Raw genomic sequence first — 26,998 nt, 5'->3', positions numbered from 1 at the left:
GGGCTATGGGTAACCCTAGGTAATTTCTAAAGTAAGTACATGTTCGGCACAGCTTTGTGGGCTGAAGGGCTTGTATTGTGCTGTAGGTTTTCTATTCTATTCTATTCTAAATATAATAGAAACAAACAAATATCTAAAAATAGACAATCAATAGATAGATGAATGAATAAGCTTGAAGAGCCACTCAATGTTTTAGGAACAGCTTCTTCCTCTCCGGCATCAGATTTCTGAACGATCCATGAGCTCTACCTTGGTATTCCTTTCTTTGCACTATTTATATATTTTTGTAATTTATAAAAATGTGTATGTCCTAGTGCTATACTGCTGCTACAAAACAACAAATTTCACTTCAGATAAGCCAAATTCTGATTCTGAAATGAGTGTCAGACACACTGATAACATCTTTGTGTGAATAAATGAGTCATGCATAGAATTGCGTAGTCCACTTTGTGGAGGGCAGGACTTTAATCAGGAACAGTTGGAATTTTTGTTGAAACGCAGCTCTTTTTTGAGTCAATAGCTATTTTTACAGAATTAAATCTCATCGCTGCTTGCAAAAATTCATCTGTCGTTAGCTTGATGTTGCCACCTCAGTTAATCCCGGGTCATTTCCTGCCGCTGCCTGTGAGGAATTTATACGTTCTGCCCGTGAAGGCGTGGCTTTCCTCCAGGCGCTGCGGTTTCCTCCCACATTCCAAAGACGTAGCTGCCGGTTGGTATGTTAATTGATCATTGTGAATTGTCCCTTGATTAGGCTCAGATTAAATTGGGGATTGCTGGGCGGTGTGAGTTGAAGGGCAGAAGGGCCTGTTCTGTACTATACCTCAACAAACAAACAAACAAATAATAAATAGTAGAGTGAGAGTATTGCCTGTGAGTGAAAGGCTGTATTGCCTTGCAAAGCCAATGCCTCAATCCCTCATAATTAATATCGATTAATTTTTACCCGTTCAATGTTTTTTACAGTCACAACACACTGGAGGAACTCAGCAGGTTGAGCAGCGTCTGTGGAAACGATCAGTCAACGTTTCGGGCCGGAACCCTTCGTTAGGACTGGAGAGGGAAGGGCAGTCCTGATGAAGGGTTCCGGCTCGAAACGTTGACTGATCGTTTCCATGGATGCTGCCCGACCTGCTGAGTTCCTCCAGCGTGTTGTGAGTGTTGCTTTGACCCCAGCATCTGCAGAGTATTTTGTGTTTACAATATTTTTACAGCGCTCATCTTGGCTGTATCAGGTAATGCAAGCACAAAGTAACACACACAAAATTCTAGAGGAACTCAGCAGGTCAGGCAAGATCTATAGAGAGGAATCATGAGTTGATGTTCTGGGCTGACACCCTTCATCAGGATTGGGAAAGAAATGGGGGGTGTGGAAGAAGCAAGAATAAGAAGGTGGGGAAGGGAGAAGCAGTACAAGCTGGCAGGTGATTGGTGAAAACAGGTGGGGGGATGGTAGGTGGGTGGGGGAGGGAGGATGAAGTACAAAACAGAGGTGATAGGTGGAAGTCGTAAGGGCTGAGGAAGAAGGAATCTGAGAGGAGAAAAGAGTGGATGAAGGGAGAAAGGGAAGAAGGAGGGCACTAGAGGGAGGTGATAGGCAGGCAAAGAGAGCAGAAGGGGAGGGATGGCAGAATGGGGAATAGAAAAGGAGGAGCGGGGAGAAGTTACTAGAAATTGGGTGGTATGGTAGCATATCCATACAGTGGCAACAATCTGGGTACAATTCCCACCATTGTCTGTGAAGAGTTTGTGTGTTCTTCCCCTGACTATGTGGGTTTCCCCCAGGTGCTCCAATTTCCTCCTATATTCTAAAAATGTGTGGGTTAGTAGGTTAATTAGTCTCATGGGTGTAATCCAGTGGCATGGGCTCATTGGACCATGAGGGCCTTGTTATTGTGCTGTATCTCTAAATAAAAAGTAAAGGAATAAATCCACTACCTGGACTGAATATGAGATGTTGATCTTCAAACGTGAGGACTCACCCTGGCAGTGGAGGAGGCTATGAAGCCAAGATGTCATAATGGGAATGGGGAGCAGAATTAAAATAGTTGGCCACCATTAATATTAATGGTAACCCAAGTTAGTCACAAGGCATCCCCGAGGAGCCCCTGGCACTTACTGTCCACCTAATATTTGGACTCAGGTTTGTTAAATAACGTTATCATCGTTAAGGGTGGTGTGTCTCCCAATAGCATGAAGTTTATAACTAAATTAGTTCTTTGTTTCAGTCTTGGTAATCCAGTGACCTGAGCCAAGCTAGTGTATAATACCCTGGGGCACAATGCATAATTAATCAGTCAAACTCACTGATGGCCAAGGGGGTCTTAATTTATTAGCACTCGTGTTGTAGATTACTCTTTGAAACAAATGCATAATGAAGAGAATGGTTCTGATCAAACAAGCTACAAGAATTTCATTTGTCTTTGTATTCTATTCTGAAGCTTACTAAATTAATTGGCATTTGATTTAATGAGTGCAAATATTAAAGCAAAACTTTGCAGGTGCTTAAACTGTGAAATAAAAACCCAATTATAAGGACAAGAGAGTCTGCAGACACTGGAAATCAGAGAAACACGCACAATGGTTTTTTTGTCTGAATTTCACAGCAAATCACAAGGGGAGCAAAACAGAGTTAATGTTTCAGATGAGTGCCTTTTCATTGGAATTGGGACAGGTTAGTGAAAAGCAAGCATTTTCCATGGAGAGTGGGAAGAGTCGCAGACAATCTTTATGAACGTCCTTAATAGGAGAAATTAAATGACTGAAGCTGCTGTCTGTGGCTACCCATGTTGAATGGTTACCTGTGTACATCTGCATGACAAGGTCAGTATTTAGATGGTCCTGAATATTGGTAGCTCAGTCTGAAGCGTTTGATGTTGTGGTATTCACTGAGCTTGGCAATTAGCTTGCAGACGTTTCATCACCCGTCGAGGTGACATCCTCAGTGCACAGTCGTTGGTGTTTCTCTCTGGGAGTGTTCACATTTACATAGGCCTCTGTTTGCATGCCTCGCCTCTGACTGGCCACTCCTTCAGTTGACCTTTGAATTCTGCTGGCTTGTGTTTCTTTGGCACTTGGGGGTTCATAGGTGACATCTATTTTGATATATTTGCTTACGGAGTTATCAAAAGAGAGCCACACTTCTAGAAGTTCTGGTGCCTGCTTCATGTTTACCTGTGCCAGACCCTCCGTGGTGCCTCAGTTAAAGTGGTGTCCTTTTCGGTCTTCATGTACGGAGCTCAGCGACAGCAGATCATGTCTCCGTACCGACAGTTTGTGTTTCTGTAAACAAGTTGAGAGTTTACAGCCTGTCTGGCCAGTGCAGTTCTTGTTGCAGTCTCCATAGCTGAACCTGTACACCACATTGAACTTGTCGGTTGTGTTTACTGGACAGCGGACAAAAAGGAGAGAAAGTTGTGCAGAGCTTACTCGATGTGCATTGAAATGCATGTCCTTCATCAAGGATATCTCAGGAATGGCAGCTTGGCTGTTCAAATCTCACCACGTCGCAATTGCTCACAAGCCAACCGCAACAGTAGGAAGCTTGAACAAGAACCATGGTACCAGCAAAGACAAAATTACTACAGTACTGTGCAAAAGTCTTAGGCACATATAACCTGGGTGCCTAAGAATTTTGCACAGTTCTGTAGTAATTTTATGTATTGGGCTGTATTGCTGCTGCAAAGAAAACAAATTTCATGATGATAAACCTGATGATAAACCTGATAAACCTGATTTTGGTACGTGTCTCTGTTATGGACTGAGAGTAGGAAGGGGGCAAGGAGAAGGGAATTATGGTTGGGATAAAAGGAAGGGAGAGGGGAGGGAGTATGAAGACATTATGTGGAATTTAGTGACCTTGCCTGGTGTCTCAGGGCTGGGTGTGTCTGTACCTACACCAGCCCCTTCCCCCGCCCCTGGCATTCCTTCTCTGCCATCTGTCCCATACCCTTCCTGCAGCGCGCCATCCTCGCCTTCTCAATGTCCTTTGGTCCTGCCAGATTTACAGACTCACTCTGTGCTCCACATTGACAAATACAACACTGTGCGAAATTCTTAAGCACCCTAGCTATATACGGTATATATATATATATATATTTATACACCTAACACAATTGCATGGAGCTGCACACGCAGTATGTGTGTGTGTGTGTGTTTTAGTACAAATGTATGCATCAATTAACTGAGCAGTCAAACTAGGCAAATGCTGAAGCAGTTATTTGTTTTAGAGCTTCTGAATCGAACTGTCAATCTAGTTGAGCTTCAGATATTACTTCCTAGTCCGATTCAACTATTTTCATCGCTTCCAGACAACAAGGAGGAAAAGTACTGCTGTTATAGCTGAGAGACAAGCTAGCAGGACCCCAGTGGGAACAGGCATTACTGTTAACAGCACTAACTCTTAGTCAATAGTGGTAAACCAGCCTTTATCGCCTGGGGACACAGTGAAATAGTTTTGTCCTGATGGGTTTGTCTCAGAGCAATCTAGTTAACTCTTTTTTGATGTGGGCACCTATACTGTAGGTAGAGTTTTGTGCTGATTTCCAATTAAACCTCAGAGAAATGGTGTTCAGCCTGTGTAATCCCCACGGGACTTCCAGTGGGATTTAGCACTGGTTTTGCATTGCTGACACATATCAAGTAAATACACACATACCTCCCAACATGGGGAAATCTTCTAAGTTACAAGCAAAATAATGTGAGACTGAACTTGGATAAAAGTATTGGTATATATTTTCAACAAGAAGAAAGAGATTGTTTCGCCTAGATGTTTCAAGTCTTCTGAAAAATAGAAGTGGAAGCATTCTGATCCAGCAACTAATTTGTAAACGGCAGCCTCCCACATGAACGTGTTGATCCAGATAGCTACGTCAGTGATAGTAATTGAAGAGACAAAGCAACACACACAAAATGCTGGAGGAACTCAGTAGGTCGGACAGCGTCTGGGGAAATAAATAAACAGTCGACTTTTGGGGCCGAAACCCTTCACCGGGACTGGAAAGGAGGGTGGAAGAGGAAGGTGGGAGGTGAGGAAAGAGTACAGGCCTAGCAGGTGGTAGATGAGAGCAGGCGGGTGTGGGGAGTACATGAAGTAAGAATGGAAGTGGAAGCAAGAAAAGGCTGAAGAAGAAGAAATCAGACAGGAGAGGAGAGTGACCATGGGGGAAAGACACCAGCGGGAGGTGTTGGACAGGTGAGGTTAGAGGGGCGCCAGAATGGGAAATGGAAAAAGAAAGAAAGGGGAAGAGGGAGGAATTAATAGAATTCGGAGAAGTTGATATTCATGCAGTCTTCTTTATTCTGCTAGCATACTGTAAGCCTTTCTGACCACCCTATCTCCTTATGTTGCCACTTTTAGGGATCTTTAGATTTGTACTTCAAGGTCTCCCTATTCCTAAATACTCTTAGGGCCCTACGTTCAATGTGTATATCCTCTGTTGTGTCCTTCAAATGGCAACTACTGTTTGTGTGGCCGCAAGAAACTGCAGAGAGATTTGGACACAGTGCAGTACATCATATTGGTGTTAAGGATACTATCAGAACGAGCTATTCAAGTGCAAAAAGATGTGTTTGTTTGTTTTATCGACTACACAAAAGCATTTGATAAAGTTGAAGCACAATAAGTTGTTTGAAATATGACAGAAGACTCTAAATCTAGATTCGAAAGACCTCTGCCTAATCAGAAATCTGTACTGGGAACAAACTGCTGCTGTAAGAATAGATGGAGAAGTGATTCTGTTTAGGAAAATCAAGAGAGGCGTTAGAGAAGAGTGTGTTTTCTCCCCTGATTTATTTAATGTGTACAGTGAAATAATATTACAAAAAATAAGAGACATCTTGTGAATCAAAGTTGGCGGTGAAAACAATACTAATTTCAGATATGCAGATGACACTGTGTTAATTGCAAGTACAGAGGAAGAACTACAAAACTTAATTGATATAGTTGTTAAAGAAAGTGCAAAAATGGGTCTATCTATCAGTTGCAAAAAGACAGAATGTATGGTGATGTCCAAAAAGAAGGAGAATCCTATCTGCAGGCTGAGAATAAACGGGAAAGACATAAAACAAGTACAGAACTTTTGTTACTTAGGAAGCTGGGTGACATCAGATGGCAGGTGCAACTTGGACATCAAAAGAAGAAAAGGGATAGCAAAAGACACCTTCATGAGAATGAAGAGTGTACTGACCAATACTAAACTAGGCATGACAACCCGTCTCAGAGTACTGAAATGTTACGTTTATCCAGTTATGTTATATGGCTCAGAATGTTGGACAATATCTTGTAACATGAGGAAACAAATTGAAGCAGCAGAGATGTGGTTTTTGAGGAGGATGCAAAGAATGAAATGAATACCTAATGAGGATGTCATGAACAGAGCAGACACAAAAAGAGAAATAATGTATGAGATCATGAAAAGGCAACGTAACTTCATTGGACATGTGATTAGGAAAGAGAAGTTAGAATGTATGGTAATTCATAGTCATAGTCATACTTTATTGATCCCGGGGGAAATTGGTTTTCGTTACAGTTGCACCATAAATAATTAAATAGTAATAAAACCATAAATAGTTAAATAGTAATATGTAAATTATGCCAGGAAATAAGTCCGGGACCAGCCTATTGGCTCAGGGTGTCTGACCCTCCAAGGGAGGAGTTGTAAAGTTTGATGGCCACAGGCAGAAATGACCTGTGTTGCAATTATGGGAAAGGTTGAAGGGAAGAAAGCAGGAGGAAGACAAAGACAAATGATGATGGAGACAGCAGCCAAAGAACTGGAAATGAATGCCAGTGAACTAATCCACTTGACTTGAAAAATGAGTGTGTGGGCCATGGGAGTCAAAGCTCAAACTGGGCACGGCACCTGATGATGATGATGATGATGCAGTACATCATAAGAACCAGCCATCCCTCTATGGACTCTGCCAATAATTCTTGCTGCCTCAGTAAATCAGTCAGCATAATCCCTAATGATTCTGGCCAGACATTCTTTCTTCTCCCCTCTCCTATTGGGCAGAAGGTGAATAAGCCTGAAAGCTTGTACTACCAGGTATAGTGGTCTATCCTGTTGTTAACACTAAGTGGGCCTTTTGTATGATACGGTGAACTCTTGGCCTCACAATCATTATGAGTTTGCACTTTGTTGTTTACCTATGCTGCACTGTTTTTAGTAGCTTTTACACTTATGTTAACATTATTATGTTTTACCTTATTCTAGTTCAATACACTGTGTAATAATTTGATCTGTGTGAACAGTATGCAAGATAAGGTTTCCACAGTGTCATAAGACCATAAGATATAGGAGCAGAATTAGGCCCATCGAGTCTGTTCTACCATTTCATCATGGCGGTTCTGTTTTTCCTCTCAGCCCCACTCTCCTGCCTTCTCCTCATATCCCTTCATGCCCTGACCAATCAAGAATCTATCAATCTCTGCCTTAAATATATTTAAAGACTTGGCCTCCACAGCTGCTTGTGGCAAAGAATTCCCCAGGTTCACTACCCTCTGGCTAAAGAAATTCCTCTTCATCTCTATTCTAAAAGGATGTCCCTATATTCTAAGGCTGTGTCCTCTGGTCTTAGATTCTCTCACCATAGGAAACATCCTTTCCATATCCACTCTATCAAGGCCTTCCATCATTTGATAGGTTTCAATGAGGTCACCCCTCATTCTTCTGAATTCCAGTGAATACAAGCCCAGAGCAATCGGATGCTCTTCATATGACAAGCCATTCAATCCTGGAGTCATGTTCATGAACTTCTCTGAACCCTGTCCAGTTTTAGCTCATCCTTTCTAAGATAAGGTGCCCAGACCTGCTCACAATACTCCAAGTGAGGCCTCACCAGTGCTTTATAAAAATTCAACGTTACATTCTTGCTTTTATATTCTAGTCCTCTTGAAATGAATGCTAACATTACGTTTGCCTTCCTCACCACAGAATCAGCCTGCAAATTTAACTTCTAGGGAATCCTGTACAAGTACTCCCAAGTTCCTTTGCACCTCAGTTTTTGTATTTTCTCTCCATTTAGAAACTAGTAAACCCTTTCATTTCTTCTACCAAAGTGCATGACCATACACTTCCTGACACTGTATTCCATCTGCCATTTCTATGCCCATTCTCCTAATCTGTCTAATTCCTTCTGTAGCTTCTACTTCCTCAAAACTAACTGCCCCTCCACCTATCTTATAATCATAGTCATACTTTATTGATCCCGGGGGGAAATTGGTTTTTGTTACAGTTGCACCATAAATAATTAAATAGTAATAAAACCATAAATAGTTAAATAGTAATATGTAAATTATGCCAGGAAATAAGTCCAGGACCAGCCTATTGGCTCAGGGTGTCTGACCCTCCAAGGGAGGAGTTGTAAAGTTTGATGGCCACAGGCAGGAATGACTTCCTATGACGCTTTGTGCTGCATCTTGGAGGAATGAGTCTCTGGCTGAATGTACTCCTGTGCCCAACCAGTACATTATGTAGTGGATGGGAGACATTGTCCAAGATGGCATGCAACTTGGACAGCATCCTCTTTTCATTCAGATACCACCGTCAGAGAGTCCAGTTCCATCCCCACAACATCACTGGCCTTACAAATGAGTTTGTTGATTTTGTTGGTGTCTGCTACCCTCAGCCTGCTGCCCCAGCACACAACAGCAAACATGATTGCACTGGCCACCACAGACTTGTAGAACATCCTCAGCATCGTCTGGCAGATGTTAAAGGACCTCAGTCTCCTCAGGAAATAGAGACAGCTCTGACCTTTCTTGTAGACAGCCTCAGTGTTCTTTGACCAGTCCAGTTTATTGTCAATTCGTATCCCCAGGTATTTGTAATCCTCCACCATATCTACACTGACCCCCTGGATGGAAACAGGGGTTGCCGGTACCCTAGCTCTCCTCAGGTCTGCACCAGCTCCTTAGTCTTTTTCACATTAAGCTGCAGGTAATTTTGCTCACACCATGTGACAAAGTTTCGTACCGTAGCCCTGTACTCAGCCTCATCTCCCTTGCTGATGCATCCAACTATGGCAGAGTCATCCGAAAACTTCTGAAGATGACAAGACTCGGTGCAGTAGTTGAAGTCCGAGGTGTAAATGGTGAAGAGAAAGAGAGACAAGACAGTCCCCTGTGGAGCCCCTGTGCTGCTGATCACTCTGTTGGACACGCAGTATCGCAAGTACACGTACTGTGGTCTGCCAGTCAGGTAATCAAGAATCCATGATATCAGGAAAGCATCCACCTGCATCGCTGTCAGCTTCTCCCCCAGCAGAGCAGGGTGGATGGTGTTGAATGCACTGGAGAAATCAAAAAGCATGACCCTCACAGTGCTAGCTGGCTTGCCCAGGTGGGCGTAGACACGGTTCAGCAGGTAGATGATGGCATTCTCAACTCCTAGTCGGGGCTGGTAGGCGAACTGGAGGGGGTCTAAGTGTGGCCTGACCATAGGCCGCCATCTTCTCCTCTTAAATAGTTTGTACGACAATATAACATAGAAGTACGGTGACCCTGACAGGGGTTAAGCACCAGATGGCTAAGCTCCAAGCAGCATCACTCTCGAGGTCTCAGGAACTCACCAGCCTCTCCACCACAACAGGGTGATGATCCTCGTAGAAGGGTACGTCTGAGTATACCAGGTGAAGCTTCATGATTGAGAATCAAATCTCTTTGAAAGCCAAATTGTGCCATGGAAGTGTATTACAGTTCAAGGAGTAGAGTTTGGAGTTCAATTCCGGTGCCATCTGTAAGGAGTTTGTATGTGCTCCCTGTCACTGCGTGGGTTTCCTCTGGTGTTCTGGTTTGTTTTTACAGACCAAAGACTTACCGGTTAGAAGGATAATTGGTCATTTGTAAGTTATCCTGTAATTAGGTCACCATTAAATAGGTGGGTTACTGGGTTACTGGGTGACATGGCTCATTGGGCTGGAAGAGTCTGTTCTATGCTCTATCTCTAAATTTAAAAAAAGCTTCATGGTGCAGTAATGTAATTCTCAGCAGACACCGTAGTACATCTGGCTTTCATTTTAATTATTTCAATACTTGTATTGAGCTTAAATTCATTAAATTATACAAATTCAAAAAAAAATTACATTGGTACCTTTCATAAACAATATGTATCAAAACATAGGGTGTGATGAACCAGCACTGATGTGCGTGTGCAGTTGTTTCCCAAGTGAAGACACTTCTAATATATTTGACTTGAAAGGGGAAAAATTGTGCAACTAACATTCATATACTGCCTTTAAAATGGTAATGCATCCAAAATACTTCCCAACAGTGTTGTCAGACAAAATAAACAGTAAAAGAATGGAGAGTTTTGGATAGAAGAGATAAAGCTGGTCAAAGAGAACTTGTTCTATCACAGTTTAGTCATATCCTTGAGAATGTGTCAACAAATTACTTTGGTTCTCTGCATAACATCATAGAAAGTGACAAATTTTCATCTTGTGCAGATAATTGGTAGTCTTTTTCACTCTTTAGAAGTAGATTTTGCTTTGTGGTGCCTTAGTAATGCTGCCAAAGTAATCACAATGGGAAAAAGCTCCAGTTATAGTTTCTGCTCTGTCAGAACATCATCCACTGTTCGCCAGGATTGCTGAGAAATACCACCAGAGAATGGCGGACATTTTTGAATTATGAGAATGCCTCTTACGCTCTTCCATCAAAGCCCAGTGTATGATGAAGGATCAGGATCCCGTCTATACCTAGGCAAGTTACAGCTTTTGGGACAAAATATTGAATAACATTGTCTTGTCTGATCAGTTATAATTTAGGGTCATCCAGGTCTGTTGGGTACTTCAAGCATTTTTTTTGTTTCCAGGAATGGCTGTGTTCCACATCGAACAAATTCCAGCATGGACTTTCACTGATATGCTCTTACTAATGTTATTCACCAAGTAAATTACAGAAAATTCTTTGTGTCACCTCTCTGATCTTAGTCTCCACTCTGTCACAGACATTCTCTTGAATCTTTTCATCCTTCTCCCTCTCTGCAATTTGAAACACACTTTGTTGCCTCCCACTTTCCCAATATTAAACAGGCTGGCTTGTTAACGTAGCTGTTAGTGCGACGCTTTACTGCGCTAATGATCACCGATCGGGATTTAATTCCTGCCGCGGTCTGTAAGGAGTTTGTACGTTCACCCTGTGACCGTGTGGATTTCCTCTCTGTGCCCTGGCTTCCACCCACATTCCAAAATAACCCACACAAAATGCTGGAGGAGCTCAGCAGCGCAGCCAGCTTCTATGGGAACGAATAAACAGTCGACGTTTCAGACTGAGACCCTACCTTTCCAGTTCAGAAACCTTGGCTGTTCGTTCATTTCCACAGATGTTGCCATGTGTGTTTCTTTGGATTTCCAGCACATCGGGCTGGAGGTCGAAAGGCCACGGGTCGGCAGCTGAAAGCTGCAGGTTGGCAGTTGCTCCTCACGGAAGGACTGTGTTCGAAATGTCACTCTCCTCGATGCTGACAGCGAATGTTTTCAGAGTTCCGAGACGTATGTGATTAGTGGCGTGGACTGTAGTTTATGCTGGTCTCCTTCAGTTTTTCTGTGTTTTCGATTGGCAGGTGGGCGATAACAGTCCAAAGGCATATTTCAACAGCTGAGTTGATAGGTCGTGTTCAGTGTTGTAGTGAGTGAAGTTGTCTATGCTGAATCAGAAGGCTGATGGTTAAGGGGTAATTGCTGTTCCTGAACCCGGTGATGTGGAACCCGAGGCTGCTGTACCTCCTTCCTGATGCCAGCAGTGAAAAGAGAACATGGCCTGGCTGCTGGAGGTCCTTGATGATGGATGCTGCTTTCTTGTGGCACTGCTCCTCATAGACATGCTTAATGGTAGGTAAGGTTTTTCCTGTGATAGACTGAGCTGTGTCCACTTTTTGCAGACTCTTCCATTCTTGGGCATTGGTGTTTCCATACCAGGCCATGATGCAACCTGTCAGGATATGCTCCACTGCACAACTAGAGAAGTTTGTCAAAGTTCTTGATGACATGCTGAATCAGCACAAATTCCTAAGAATGTAGAAATCAGTCTTTGCTGTTTTATGTAGCAGTACACATGGCATTTTTGGGGAAAAGTTAGAATATGATGAATTTTTGTATAAATATTGATCACTTCATTTTAAAGCTAGGATCTTAAATTTAAGTTAAGCAAGCTACCAAGGCAAGAGGCATGAGTTGGCTACAGTATTTAGGAAGTTACATGAAAGTTGGTCCGTATCTCAGCCCTCATATGTCCTCAGTTAGCAGGGGACAAAGTAATAAAATTGTCAATGACACAGTAATAGGTAGAAGTTCATATGGTAAGGAGGATATTTGGACCCTGCACTTGAGGAAATCTGTATTCAGAGCATTGCCCTGTTTTTTTAAAGAAAGGTACTCTCAAAAAGAGAATTCATGGAAGTATACTGTATGTTAAGATACGGAATCAACATCAGATTTATTATCACTGGTGTGTTGTGAAATTTATTGTTTTGCAGCAGCAGTACAACGTAGTACATAAAATTTGTTATAAAATGCAATTATATATAGTGCAAAAGGACAACAAAAATAGTGAGATAATGTTCAGAAATGTAATGGTAGACGAGAAGCAGTCATTTCTAAAACATTGAGTGTGAGCCTTCAGGCTCCTGTACCTCCTCCTGATGGTAGTAGTGAGAAGAGAACATCCAGGGTGGTGCGGGTTCTTAATGATGAATGTTGTCTTCTTGAGACATCTCCTGTTGGAGTTGTTCTTGATGCTGGGTGGTGGAAGGGGTGGGTGAGGGGGGGATACTGCCCATGGTGGAGCTGGCTGAGTTTACAAACCTCTGCAACTTTTTCCAATTGTGCACATTGGCCCTGAGCCGTAGCTCTGTTACTGATTTGTAAAGTCTTACTTTTCCTACCAGTTACAAGTAGTGCAAGATTATTGGCTACTTGCCAAGATGTGAATTGGCTGCATTTGAATTAAATTTTATTTCTTAAGTGAATAGGGTGGAAAGTGTGTGAAATCATTTTAAAAATAATCTGCTTTAAAGAGGGGTATGAATTCCTTCAGATTCATTTATTCATCACATGTATATCGAAACATACAATGAAATGTGTTGCAACGCACACAAAATGCAGGAGGAACTCAGCAGGCCAGACAGCATCGATGGAAAAGAGCAGTGTCAACATTTCAGGCAGAGACCCTTCAGCTGGACTCAGCCTGAAATGTCGACTGTACTCTCTTCCATAGATGCTGCCTGGCCTGCTGAGTTCCTCCAGCATTTTGTGTGCGTTGCTTAGATTTCCAGCATTGCAGATTTTCTCTTGTTAGTGAAATGCATTGTTCGTATGACAACGAAAGCAGTCCAAGGATATACTGGGGGCAGCCCACAAGTATTGCCTCACATTCTGGCACCAATATAGCACACTCACAATGTTCAGCAGAATAACACAAGCAGCAGCAACAACGGCAATGATGGACCATGTATGCAGAGTTTTTCTTCTTGAAACTCAAATAGTAGGGAGATCATAACATCATAAGACATAGGAGCAGAATTAGGGCATTCGACTCACGGACATTGGGCCTCCGACTTCCCCAGCGGACCTGCAGAGTCACAGACCCAGAGCTGTGGCCATCTGCGCTCCGATCTTTCTGATCTGCTCATCCTTCGGTGCTTGGAACAAACAAAAAGCATCAAACATACATGCATATCTCCTGCTTGACTTGGGATATAGAATGACAGATCACAGAAGGTATCCATTAAGAGCATCATGTCTGTGTTACTCCTTTGAAAGAGCAACCAATTGCTCTCACTCCGCTTCTCTTTTTCCGATTGCCCTGTTTTCACTTTTCAGTATTTATCTGATTCACCTGTTTGATGTTTGACCTATTCCCACTGCCAATTTTCTGCAGCACATATGACAGAACATGAGAAAACAAATAAAATCCTTATCTCATCCCCTGGCTCATTGTCTGCTTTCTCTAGAAGGAATCACGTTTAATTGTTTGTGGGCAGTTTTAGTTTACTTTATTTATTTAGAGATATAACTTGGTACAGGACCAATTACATCCACGTGACCCATTAACCCGTATGTCTTTGGAATGTGGGAGGAAACCGAAGCACCCAAGGAAATCTACATGGTAACGGGAGAATGTACAAACTCCTTACAGACAGTGGCAGTATTGAACCCAGATCACTAGTGTGGAAATAGCATTACACAAAATACTGCACTACGATGCGGTTTCTAATGGCTTGAAATCTTCCTTCATTGTATCTAACAATTGGTGAGGTTGGTCTTTACACAAGAAAGAATGCTTTATAAACAGAAGAGATTCTGCAGATGCTGAAAATCGAAAGCAACGCAGGCAGATTCTGGAGGAACTCAGCAGGTCAGGCAAAATCTACGCAGTCGACATTTTGGGCCGAGACCCTTTATCAGGATTGTCCCGATGAAGAGAAAGAATACTTTGTTATTCAAGCTTGAGGTGTGGGAGTTAAGAGATTGATGGCTAGTAAATTTTATTTTCTGTCTTCATATTAAAGCTATGAATGTTGAAAACGTCCTTTTATTTTAGAATACCTTGAGCTCAACAATAAATCAGCTGTTTCTTTCAGCAGATCCAATTTTTCTTCATGTGTGCAGTGAAGGGAGAATTCCTTTGCAGGTGCAATAATGCTTATAACTATACCCTTAACTACATTTTGTCACTTTGCAATAAGTTACTATTATACTACAGCATACAGCAATTTAGTGCCATGGTAAAAATTATTTTTTTCTGTGCTGTTATGCTTAGAATAGAATGTAGGAACTTGCACAGGGCCTTCGGCCCACAATGTTAAGCCGACCATGTAACCCAGACATCCCTCCTCTCCCGGAAGTTCCGGGAGTCTCCCGCATATTGATAGTGGCACCCTGAGGCCTGCAAATTATATACAATATCCTGGAAATCGATTTTTGTGAGAGAGAGAGAGAGAGAGAGAGAGAGAGAGAGAGAGAGAGACAGAGAGAGCGAGTGACAGATGTAGCGAGAGAGTGACAGAAGGAGCATCCTGATTGGTCTCTCTTTGTGCTAAGTAGACCTATCAGTTTTCTCTGTGGGTGGGCATTACAGTCAATCTCTCTCTCTCTTTCATTGTCCATCAGTTCAGCTTAGTGTCCTGCAGCACCGTGGCAGAGTGTTCCAAAAAAAGAAAATATAAAACATACTTCACCCCAGGCTACACTAAAGTGTACCTCTGCCTAATAGGGGTCAAAATATTGACAGTGTTGCTCGCTACACTGTTTACAACAGTGACTTTTCTATTGCCCATGGTGGGTTAAATGACTGTAAAAGACATGTTGAGGTGAGTCCTGGATTATGTCTCAACTAACCTTGAAGGACTGGTGCCAAACTACAAAAGTTTGCCAGTTGATGAAGCTGCTTTTGGTGCTGCCAAATTCTAATTGTGATGTAGAAAGGGCATTCAGCATGGTGCATCACATTAAGACAGAATTCAGAAGTCATCTGTCTCAGAAAACACTTGTGAATCTGATGTCTTGCAAAATTAACAAATTCATTGACACAGACTGCTATGAGGTTGAGACTTCTGGTTGAGACCTCCCTGAAATAAGTTTTTGCAGGGTGTGATGTCTGGTAACCTACTCTAGAAACTGCCTAGAATTACCCTCCAACATATTTTGCTAGGCTCCATGTTCCTATCTAAGAGTCCCTTAAAAGACCCTATTTTATCCACCTCCACCACCGTTGCTGGCAGTGCATTCCATGCATCCACCACTCTCTGGTTGAAAAACTTGCCCCTGACATCCACTCTGTAACTACTTCCAAGCACCTTAAGTCTACACCCCTTCGTGTTAGCCATTTCAGCCCCGGGAAAAAGCCTCTGACGATCCACACGGTCAATACCTTTCATCATCCTATACACCGCTATCAGGTCACCCCTCATCCTTAGTTGTGTTTTCAGAAGGATTTAAAATTAATAATTGCAGTCATTTATAATATTCTCTGTATTACTAGAACATACTGAAAATGATTTTAATCCAATAGTCCTGAGTAAAGAGTTTAAAAAGAGAAGTGAAGGTCCAAAGAGAAGCCCATCTGGTACATGGAGCTTAGAAAAATAAGAGGGCTGTGCGCTAGGGAAACTCTCGGCAGCTTCTCGAGTGGGCTACATGGTCAGCACAACATCGTGGGCTGTAGGTTTCTACGTTGTATGTTCTTGGCAAAAGTTGTCTAGGGCTCAAGGAACCAAACCAATATAAGGGAATAAAATTGCCAGCATTCATTATTAGTATCAACTTTGTAACAATACAGTTTATATTGTCAAATTGGCTCAGTTGTAACCCTTTCAACTCTCATTGAGTTTAGGACATGGTGAGAAAGTACTGAGTTGTCACATATTCTAATTCCGGGTGAGACATTACATAAAACAACAATGGGGAAGCTGGTATAAAAGACCCATTATCACCACTTCGAACCTGAAGGAATCATGTCCCAGACAGCGAGGCCCCTAATGGTGGATGCCAGCTGCTTGAGGCACCCCTGCCTCGTGAAGATGTCCTTGATGGTGTGGAGGGTTGTGTCTGTGACGCAGCTGGCTGAGTCTGTAACACTCTGTAGACTCTTGTTATCCTATGCATTGGAGGCTCTATATCAGGCCGCGATTTCAACCAGACAGAATGCTCTCCATTATACATATATAGCAGGGTTTCTCAACTTGAGGTCAATACCTTGCTTAAAGGTATTGTCCATGGCATAAAAAAAGGTTGTGAACCCTAATGTATAGAAAATTGAAAGTCCCCTCTCTTTTTCCATGGGCTTCCAAGTGTGTAAGTTACCCAGCGTGTATCACAGCTGACATGACTCAATAAAAATGTTTAATCCTATTGCACCATTGTTGTTCTTGCTCCATGTAGACTTCTGGGTAAAGCCCTTCCCACCACTGAGCACATCTACATGAAGTGTTGTCGCAGGAAAGCAGCATCTATTATCAAGGACCCCCACCATCCAAGTCAGGCTCTCTTCTTGCTGCTGCCATCAGCAGGAAGGTACAGGAGCCTCCGGGCCCGAACAGTTAATTACCCTTCAACCATCAGGCTCTTAAATTAAAGGGGGTAACTTCACTCAACTTCATTTGCCCCATCCTTGAAACAACCTATGGACTCACTATCAAGGACTCTTCATCTCATGTTATTGATATTTATTTATTTATCTATCTATCTATCTATTTATTTATTTTTTGTTACTTCTTTCATTTTGTATTTGCACAGTTTGTTGTCTTTTGCACACCAGTTGAACACCCAAGTTGATGCGGCCTTTCATTGATTCTATTATGGTTATTATTCTATTATGGGTTTATTATGCCTGCAAGAAAATGAATCTCAGGGTTGTATATAGTTAAATATATTTACTTTGATTAAAGAGTTTGCTTTGAACTTTGAACTACATCTGTATATTTTTCTCTTTTCACCCCTTATGGGTGATGTGTATGTGTATTTTTTCCCTCAATCTCGGGTCCTCTACAAGAGGCCTGAAGCTTGAAGGTTCAGTTCAGTATCCTTGCTTTTCTTTCTTTCTTTCTTTCTTTCTTTCTTTCTTTCTTTCTTTCTTTCTTTCTTTCTTTCTTTCTTTCTTTCTTTCTTTCTTTCTTTCTTTCTTTCTTCCTTTCTTTCTCTCTCTCTTTCTCTCTCTTTCTCTCTCTCTTTCTATCTCCCTCTCTCTCTCCCTCTCCCTCTCCCCCCCCCCATATATATATATAAAAAATCTGATGGCAGAGGGGAAGAAAATATTCCTAAAACATTGAGTGAGTGTGTGTCTTCAGGCTTCTGTACATCCTGTCTGATAGTAGCAATAAGACTGTCACGTACCCTGTGACGGGTTAAAGATCCAGCAGAAATGGAAAACACTTTGGAGTCCAGTATTGCTATTAACTAATGGTATTTATTAGTAACTACACAATACAGTAATATAAAATAAGATATATAAAACAGGTTAGCAATGATTAGATATGTATAAGTGTGGAAATATATGAAAACCAAGCTTCTTCAAGTCTAGAGGTAAATGGATAGCCTTCCGGTGATGAGTAAAGTTCAGTTCCGTTCGTGGTATTGAGTTGAGTAGTGATGGAGAGAGAGAGAGAGAGAGAGATTTGAGTCTTCAGGTGAGCTGATGCCGTTGATCTTCTCATTGTCCTCCGAAATCCTTCAGAAGTCACCAACTCTGACCACAACAAAGGGGACCGTTCTTCTGTGGTGGAATTATCAACCCAGGCAAGGGTTGGACACATGAATAACTCCCCACCAGTCACACCCTTTTCACACTGTGAGAGCCACTGATCAATCTGCCTGATTGATCCTCCAAATCCCACCTTTTCTGTGGGCACAACAAAGCTCATTCAGTGTCCAAACCATGTGTCTGCAGGTCTAACGGCTGACTTCTATTTATCTCACCGTGCTGAACACCAGCATATTGAACATCAAGCAGCTCCTCCCTTCTCTCTCTGTAAGAACTTGGAAGCTGCCAGTGTCCTTGCAGAAAGTATAAACAAACTGCAGAGAAACCATAACACCATCTCAAAGTAGTTTTTGCCTCTCTCTCTCTCTTCTCTCTTTTTTCTCTCTCTTTTGAAAAACACAGTTCATAGGGATAATTCAGGACCCTGTCACAGGGTATTATGTCCTGGATGATAGAAGTCTTTTTTGGGGCATTGACTTTGAAGGTGTTCTCGAAGCTGGTGAGGCTAGTGCCCATGACGGAACTGGCTGAGTGTTTGTAACCCACTGCAGCTTCTCATGATCCTGTGCAGTTATATTATGGAAATACATTTTTCAGCAGTTTAAATAAAGTTTGAGGTCATCAGTCAAGGGCTAAAACCATTATCTAGTGGGGCAAGGGTCCACCTGGTCATGAGGTGCCAATTCAATTTGTCTCCTCGTCTTTTAATGTTTCAAATAATGATTGAATTTGAAATTTGGTTGGTTAAAACAAAAACCTTTGGCCTCTTGAGGACTGGATTGCCATCCAGCCAAGACTAAATGAATTCTCTCTTCCTTTGATTTTTGAGAGTTCTGAGTGTTACCAGATTAGATTGTCCAAATGCATTTCTCAGCAGTGCATACACCTTCCGGAATATTTGATTTATGATTCATTGACATGAAATGGCCAATTATTTTGAATGGATTCCAAAGATGCTTTTTGTTAGCATCTGTACACAGTTGCCATGTAAAACACCAGAAATAGAAACTTAAGAAATAGTGGAGTTAACTATAAGATTACTTGTTATTTGTGGCTGAGCCTGCACATCATATTCACTGTCTGCCTCATCCCAGATCCCTGATGCTCTTTGTCTCCAAAAATCTGTTGTTTTCAGTCTTTAGTATTCTCAGTGAAATATTTCAAGGATTTGCATCTCTCCTCATTTTAAAAAAGTTCAAAGTACATTTTTCTTATCAAAGTTCGTATACATTATACAACCTCGAGATTTATTTCCTTACAGGCAGCCACAAAACAAGAAATCCAATAAAACTCATAATTTTAAAAAGTCTGACAAATACCCAATGTACAGAGAGAGAAAAAGAACATATCGTGCAAACAATAAAAGTAAGCAAATAACATCAGACCCAAAGCCCGGAACAGCCAGAGCAGGGCCACAGCCTCAGACTCAGTTCAGCACGTAGCAAATGGCCCTGTATCTTGATAATGTAGTCTAGAATATAAATGGAGTTTTTAAACTTATCTTAAATAGGAGTTATAAGTCAAGACAAAAGTAACATTGGTACCTGCCATATTTCTTTCCAAAAAAATACTGGATTTGGAAACGACAAAGTTGTGAAGATGGATCTCAGGATCTTAGTAAATGACTTTGATAATAATTTTACTTTGTGCTTTGAAGCTGTCCACTAAGTGAACATTGCAACAAAAGTGGATTCTGGTCTTTTGTGAGACATCCAGAATAGGGCCTTTGAAGATGCACATTAGTTGTGACCAGTGCCTTTATCTTTTGCAGTTGTCTGAACTGCGTACAATGCCGGTGTAAAATTTTCAACACACAATACTTGGAGCCCATCTCACATGACCAGCCTTGTCAGGTGTTTGGTTACATTTGATGAACATTTGCACTGCTCTGATGAGAGTTCTGATTAAGCTATGTCCTGTGCCCTTCCCTTGAACAAGCAAGTTACAGGAGGCAAAGTTCAACATTACATTATTATCAAATTGATTAGGTTTTGATGCACTAGAATAGCACTACAGATAATGCCAACACCATTTTGATTCCCAGGCAAAGATTTGTGAAATCAGCCAGAAAAAATGTTTGCAAAAACATGAGTGAGGTTTTGCTCAGGAACAGTTTAAATGAGAGCCTGCACATTTCTGATTTCAATTTAAAACTCTTCCAGGTTTTCTGTGTTCTAATCAGAGAACAATGATAGTCTTTCAAGGCAGATCCTTTTGTACCAGTGATACATGTGTAATGCCTTAGTTAAAATTGTATTTCTACTGCTATGCTGTTAGGCATTTTATTTTAGCAGTTCTCTGCAAACGCAGTGTGTTCTCTTAGTTAACCTTCATAGACTAGTGTTTTGGCTTCAGCTGAGAAATGGAGCCATTTGTTTAACTTAGGAATGATGTGTCAGCCAATTGGGTTTGTCTTGGGAACGTGTTGTAACATTCTGCCCAGTGGGATGCTGTGGAGTATTCAAGAGAGCTGGGCGAGGTCAGGTTTTGGAGGGACCCTGATCTGGTTTTAGGTCTTCTGGTTGGGAGGTGTCGGAACAGAAGGAGGTGCAGAGAAGAGCACTAGGGAAGACCCTGTCACTAAAAGCAATTTGTGCAGATGAATAGTTCCAAGGAGGAAGTGCCAAAATTTCTGAGTTAGCCAGTTTGTTCGTGATGCTCTTTACGGGAAATTCAACCTGTGGCTGGTGATGTAGGGGCAGAAATGAGCTCCAAAGTTCATGTGTACATTTAGACTGGTTTAACTGTGTGGGCCCTTTTTCTTTCTTTTTCCATTAACTGTTCGTTACAGTTGAAATATTGGTAAATGTACTTCCACTATAATTTTATGCCAGTGTACTACTACGTTGACTCAGGCCTAGGGGGCTGGCGTCGGGCATGATGACGGACTCTCCACTTCTCCCTCTCCCTCATCAGTGTGTTCAGTTCATCTGCATTAGCCGCGCCGCTGTCTTCCAGGAGCGTGTTGACCATTGTTTTGGGAGGGTGCCCTGGGTTCATCCTCCCGTGCTTGGGCTCCATATGATGACTAGGCTGGCAGGTAGCTCGGGGTGGTGTAGACAGTGCCCCGCTAGTTGCAGTCTTCTTGCCTCGATTTTAGTGGAGAGCATCGGTAGGTTGTTATAGAGCTCAACGTTCGTCATGTGCTGTTGCCAACTCACATCAAGAGCAATCTGGAGCATTCGTGTATAGCAACAATCTGGAGACTTTGGCATCATCTTGGTGAGTGTCCACGTCTTGCATCTGTACATGAGAATGGACTCTACGACTGCAATGAAAATCCTCTTTTTAAGCCCTCTGGTCAGGTTCAACTTCCAGATTTCCTTCATGTCATTCATATCCCCCGACGCCAGCGCCTTCCGTATCTTTATGTCCTTCTCCGAACTCATCATTCTTGACCTGAGGTACTTGTAGTTAAAGACTTTCTTAGTGGTATCATTCTCTACGGTCTTGAGAGTACCTTCGTCACAGTTAAACGCCATGTATTCTGTCTTTTCAGCATTTAGGTGAAGTCCAGTTTTATTGCACTCAATTTCCACTATTGTCAGTAGCTGCTGTGCTTCCTCCATCTGGTCAGAGAGCAGGACTATGTCATCTGCAAAATCGAGATATGTGAGCGTAACTGGCCTGACCTTTTTGGCCAGTGTACGATCTGTGATTTCCTGGCAAATGGTAACTTCATATGAATCAGAATTTCCATTCTGTCATCAAAACATTCCAATTTTCCTGTTTGCTTGCACCCGAATGATACCGACCCTAGACGTGTGTTCCTATGGAAGATGACCTTCTCACTGTCACCCATGCAATGTTGAGTCACGTGGCCATGAGCCAGAGTTAGCTAATGAGCCAAGTTTGTTTTGAGTCCCAGTGAGAGGGTTACACATGTGTGATTACCACTGAGGGGAGAGATAAAAAGCCCTTGAGAATGAGGTAGACAGTAGCAGACTAAGATGTATATTAAAACATATGGTAGAATGCGTGGCTTGCATCAACAACCCACACAACCTAAGTTTCCACAGGGGGCAGTCTGTAAGTGTTGCTACATATCCTGATGCCAACATAACATACCCACAATGCTTTGCAAAACAAAGCAAAAACAGAACACAACAAGCAGTAAAACAGCAAAACAAGCCCCTTTCTTCTTTTCCACCTGCACTTACAGATAGTTTCCTAGCTTCAGTCCGCAGGCTCCAGGCTTCAGCCATCAGACTACCAATTAGCTTTCAGGCTCCAATCTTTGGTATCAACCTGTAGACTGGCTGCTGACAAGACCCCAAACTCCAGGCTTGAACTGAGGCAAGCTAACTTACTGACCATGTGCCTCCTCATGCCTCCTGCTCACACAATCTCCTGGTCACCAGCTTTTGAGCACAGAACTAAGGCCAGAACTGGTGATGCCCTAAGTCAGCTAAGGTACATCACTTGAATTTGAACGTGGAGTGAAGAACGTAGGCTTGACCTCTAACTTCTCCACATCCCTGTCTCTAATCCCTAATCTGACCTCTAACTTCCACTTTTGCCTGTTTGCATATCTCTATGACTCTCTAAGTGCTGTGAGAAATACTTCCCTGTGCTTATTCATGGGAGCTTATAACTTGAACTCAAAATCTCCTTTTTATGCAGCAAAATGTTGTATTTTGCATTAAAATGCTGCATCAAAAGTTGCATTAAGATTTGAAAGATGCTGAAAATCTGAAATATAGATACCTAAAATGCTGAAGTGTAGAGAGAAATAAACAGCATTGACATATCAGTGACCTACTGAGTATTTCTTGCATTTTCTGTTATTTTGTTTAATAATCGGTCTCTTCACTTTTTGCCAATTCTTCCCTTGGAAAGTTAAATGTCTATTTTGATATCTCCTGGGAAATCTTTAAAACTTGGAATATTTTTCAGTTTCTTTGTTTTTATTTTAAATTAGAAGTCAATATTATAGCTATCTTGTAACATCATCAGAACGATAGAAAAGGTAGCAGCTGTTTCTATTCTACTCCAATTGTTAAGGCTCTAAAGTAGGACATAGAGCAAAATGTTGTCAAAGAAAAAACACAGCAAGTACTGGAGAGCTAAAGTATAGATATCTAAAATGCTGAACTGTAGAGAGAGGTAAATAAATGACATTTCAGTGTATTTTTTTGTATTAGAAAGTGGTCCTTAACCTGAACTCTGCTGTGCACTTTTCAAACGCTGCCTGACCTGCTGAGTATTTCTTGAAACCTCTGTTACTGTTGCATAATAAATGTATTGCACAAGATGCATTCATCATTCTTATGAGATTTTTCTTCACAGAGAGCCTCACTGCAATTTTGAGTAACCTATCAATTATTAAAAGGCCTTGATAGAGTGGACAGGGAAAGATGCTTCCTGGAGTGGGGGCTCTATGACCAGAGGACACAGCCTCAGAACAGAAGGACATCCCTTTAGAATAGAGATAAGGGGAATTTCTTTAGCTAGGGAGAGGTGAATCTGTGGAATTTATTGCCACAGATGGCTGTGACGACCAAGTCATTGGGTATTTTAAAGTGGAGGTTGATAGGTTCTTAATTAGTAAGGGCATCCAAGGTTATTGGGCAAAGGCCAGAAAATGGGGTTGAGAAGGATAATAAATCAGCCATGATGGAATGGTGGAGCAGACTGAATAGCCTAATTTTGCTTCTATGCCCTCTTTTTATATAATATATCAGGGTCAGTGATCTTACACCTGGAATTGGGTCGATAGCTTTTTACTTGTTCCTCTCTCTCCTTCCTTAAATTGTGACTTTACGTTAACCTTTATAATCTGCTCATGGATCTGTGAATTTGGGAAGATTTTCACAAATATATCCACCATTTCTTCACCTGTCAGACCATTGATGATGAGTTGTGAGTTCTGCTTTTAGTCCCACTAACATCCCCAGTGTTCTTTGTTTAGCCTTATGAACGACTTTTATGTTCTCCACTATCACTAGACCCTTGCTTTCTCCTAATTACTGCTACTTTTATTGTATCATCTGCAGTGAAATATACAAAGCATTTATTAACACCAGAGATTCTGCAGATGCTAGAAATCCAGAGTAACACACAAAATGCTGGAGGAACTCAGCAGGAAAGTAATAAGCAGTCTTTTTTATTAAATGGTCATCAAAGTCATGGTTCAAAGTTCAAATTAAATTTGTTATCGAAGTAGGTACAGTATATGTTACCATATACCACCTTAAGATTCATTTTCTTGTAGGCAGTTATAGGAAAGTATAGAGGTACAATGGAATTTGCTAAAAAAAACTATACATAAAGACTGACAAACAACCAACGTACAATAGGAGGCACCAGGTTCAGGAACAGTTATTACCCTATAACCATCAGGCTCCTAAACCAGCGAGAATAACTTCACTCACCACAATTCTGAACTGATTCTACAACCTAGGGACTTACTCTCAAGGACCCTTTACAACTCTTGTTTTCAGTCTATTTTATTCGCACTGGGTTTTCTATCCCTCCTGCCTGATGGTAGTTGCGAGCAGAGATCATGGCCTGAATGAGATACTGTTTTCTGGTGGCAATGCACCAGGTAAATTTACTCAATGGTGGGGAGGGCTTTTCCTCTGCTGGAAAGATCTGTATCTAACATTTTCTGTAGATCTTTAATTCCTGGGCAATGGTGTTTCCATATCAGGATGCGATACAGTTGGGATATTCTCCACTGTGCATTGGAGTTTGTCAAGGTTTTCTTACTTATTGGTTGCAGTGTAAACCTTTTGCACTTATTCATCAAATTGGCCGGATATCTGACTCCCAGAATGAGAATCAGGTTTAATATTGTGTCGTGAAGTTTGTTATTTTGTGTCGCCTGCACATTGCAATACACAATAATAAAAAAACTATAGATTAGAATAAAAGGTGTATATAAAAATTAAATAAATAATGCAGAAAGAGAGGGAATAAATACTGAGGAAGTGGTCATTGATTCATTGCCCATTCAGAATTCTGATGATGGAGAGGAAGAAGCTGTTCCTGAAATGTTGAATGTGTGCCTTCAGGATCCTGTGCCACCTCCTAGATTGTGGCAACAAGAACAGCACATGTTCTGGGTGTTGGGGGCCCTTAACGATGGATGCTGCCTTTTTGAGTCATTACCTTTTGAAGGTGTCCTGGATGCTGGGGAGGTGGATGCCCATGATGGGCTGAGTTTACATCTTTCTGCAGCTTTTTCTGATCTTGTGCAATGCCACCCGCCCCCTGCCCCATACCAGACAGTGGCACATCTGTAGAAATTTTCGAATGTCTTTGATGACATACCAAATCTCCTCAAGCCCCTAATGAAATATAGCCACTGCCGTGGCTTCTTTGTAATTGCATCAATATGTTGGGCACATTATTGATCTTCAGAGATGCTGACATGCAGGAAGTTGAAACTGCTCACCATTTCCACTTCTGATCATTCAATGAGAATTGGTGTGTGTTCCCTCGATGTACCCTTGCTGAAGTTCACAATCATTTCCTTGGTCATACTGACGTTGAGTGCAAGGTTGTTGCTGCAATGCCACTCAACCAGCTGACTTATCTCACTCTTGTATGCCTCTTCAATTTCATCTGAAGTTCTGCCAACAGTAGTTATGTTGTTGGCAAATTTACAGATGGCATTTGAGCTATGTCTAACCACACAATCATGGGTGTAGAGAAGGTTGAGTGGTAGGCTAAGCACACAACCTTGAGATGCACCGGTGTTGATTGTTAGCGAGGAGGAGATGTCATTACTCTCGTAATTTATCAACTGTTCCCCTTTATCAAAGTTTGTCTTCATTTATTGCTTCTTCCTAGAAGTCTCCCCATCATCAAGCTGGCTACTCCTCTTAAAACCATTAAAAGTTCTGTTTTTTAATTTAATATCCTTACCATTGCCAACTTTTTTAAGGATATTATATATTTTTCAGCCAATGTACAATTTCTTGCTGGGATTATCAGTTTGAGGAGACATATAGTACAGGACACCAGGAAGCAAATCCCTTCATCTGAGAAATAATACTACAAATCTTTTACATCCATACAAGGGCACAAATAGGAAATTGCTTGGACTCTTAACAGAAAGGAAATACCTCTGACTATACATATTCATATATTAAATTAAATTTATGTCAAACTTCTGAGATAGGATTTAATGCACACCAATGAATTACTGACTTTAAAAAGAGGCATGCTTCTCAAATCAAATGGTTTAGTTTAATATCAGAGAATGTATACAATATACATACTGAAATTCTTACTCTTCACTGGCATCCATGAAACAAGAAACCCTACGGGATGAATGATAGAAACATCAGGACCCCGAAGCCCCCTATCTCCCCTCCCACGCACAGTCAGCAGCAAAAGCATCAACCCTCCCCTCCCCTTCCCTCCACTTACACCAGCAGAAGTAGCAATCCTCACACACTCACCATCCAAACAGTTGCAAAAGCCCCCGAAGGGACCTCGATCTAGAGTTCATCAAACACTACAGCCCAGAATTCAGCACTTCGATATCTCAGACAGACTCGCTCTCTCTCTGTTGAGGGAGAGGGAGGTTGCCTTTTTGCCAACAAGAAGTGTGGAGACCAAATTAAGGCTGACAATAAAATCTATTCAGGACCACCTTGGTTAGGATCACATCCCTTAAGCAAGTGGTGCATTCTGTTCCTGCCGGCTATGTAAATAGTTATGAATTTATTTTAGTTTTCTTTGCTATTAATTAACCAATTATCTCTTAATTCAAATGTTTGTCCGATAGCTTATCATTCCTTTATGTGACAGGTTCTTTATGCATTAATGTTAGACAGTCAGATT

The 26,998-nt window shown here is 41.6% G+C and overlaps 1 protein-coding gene across 1 annotated transcript in view; it reads left to right on the top strand.

Annotated features, from left to right (window-relative positions):
• Window positions 1-26,998, top strand: part of nrxn3a (neurexin 3a) — a 2,269,325-nt gene that overhangs the window by 201,824 nt on the left and 2,040,503 nt on the right. The window contains exon 4 of the mRNA XM_072273216.1: window positions 24,427-24,438. Within this exon, the coding sequence (XP_072129317.1) occupies window positions 24,427-24,438 (12 nt within the window). The remainder of the gene's footprint in view (window positions 1-24,426; window positions 24,439-26,998) is intronic.

The sequence above is a fragment of the Mobula birostris genome, chromosome 1 (assembly GCF_030028105.1).
Source record: "Mobula birostris isolate sMobBir1 chromosome 1, sMobBir1.hap1, whole genome shotgun sequence".
NCBI classification, from domain to species: Eukaryota; Metazoa; Chordata; class Chondrichthyes; order Myliobatiformes; family Myliobatidae; genus Mobula; species Mobula birostris.
The sequence above is the reverse complement of the archived record's forward strand: the minus strand, read 5'-3'. Positions and strand labels throughout refer to the sequence as shown.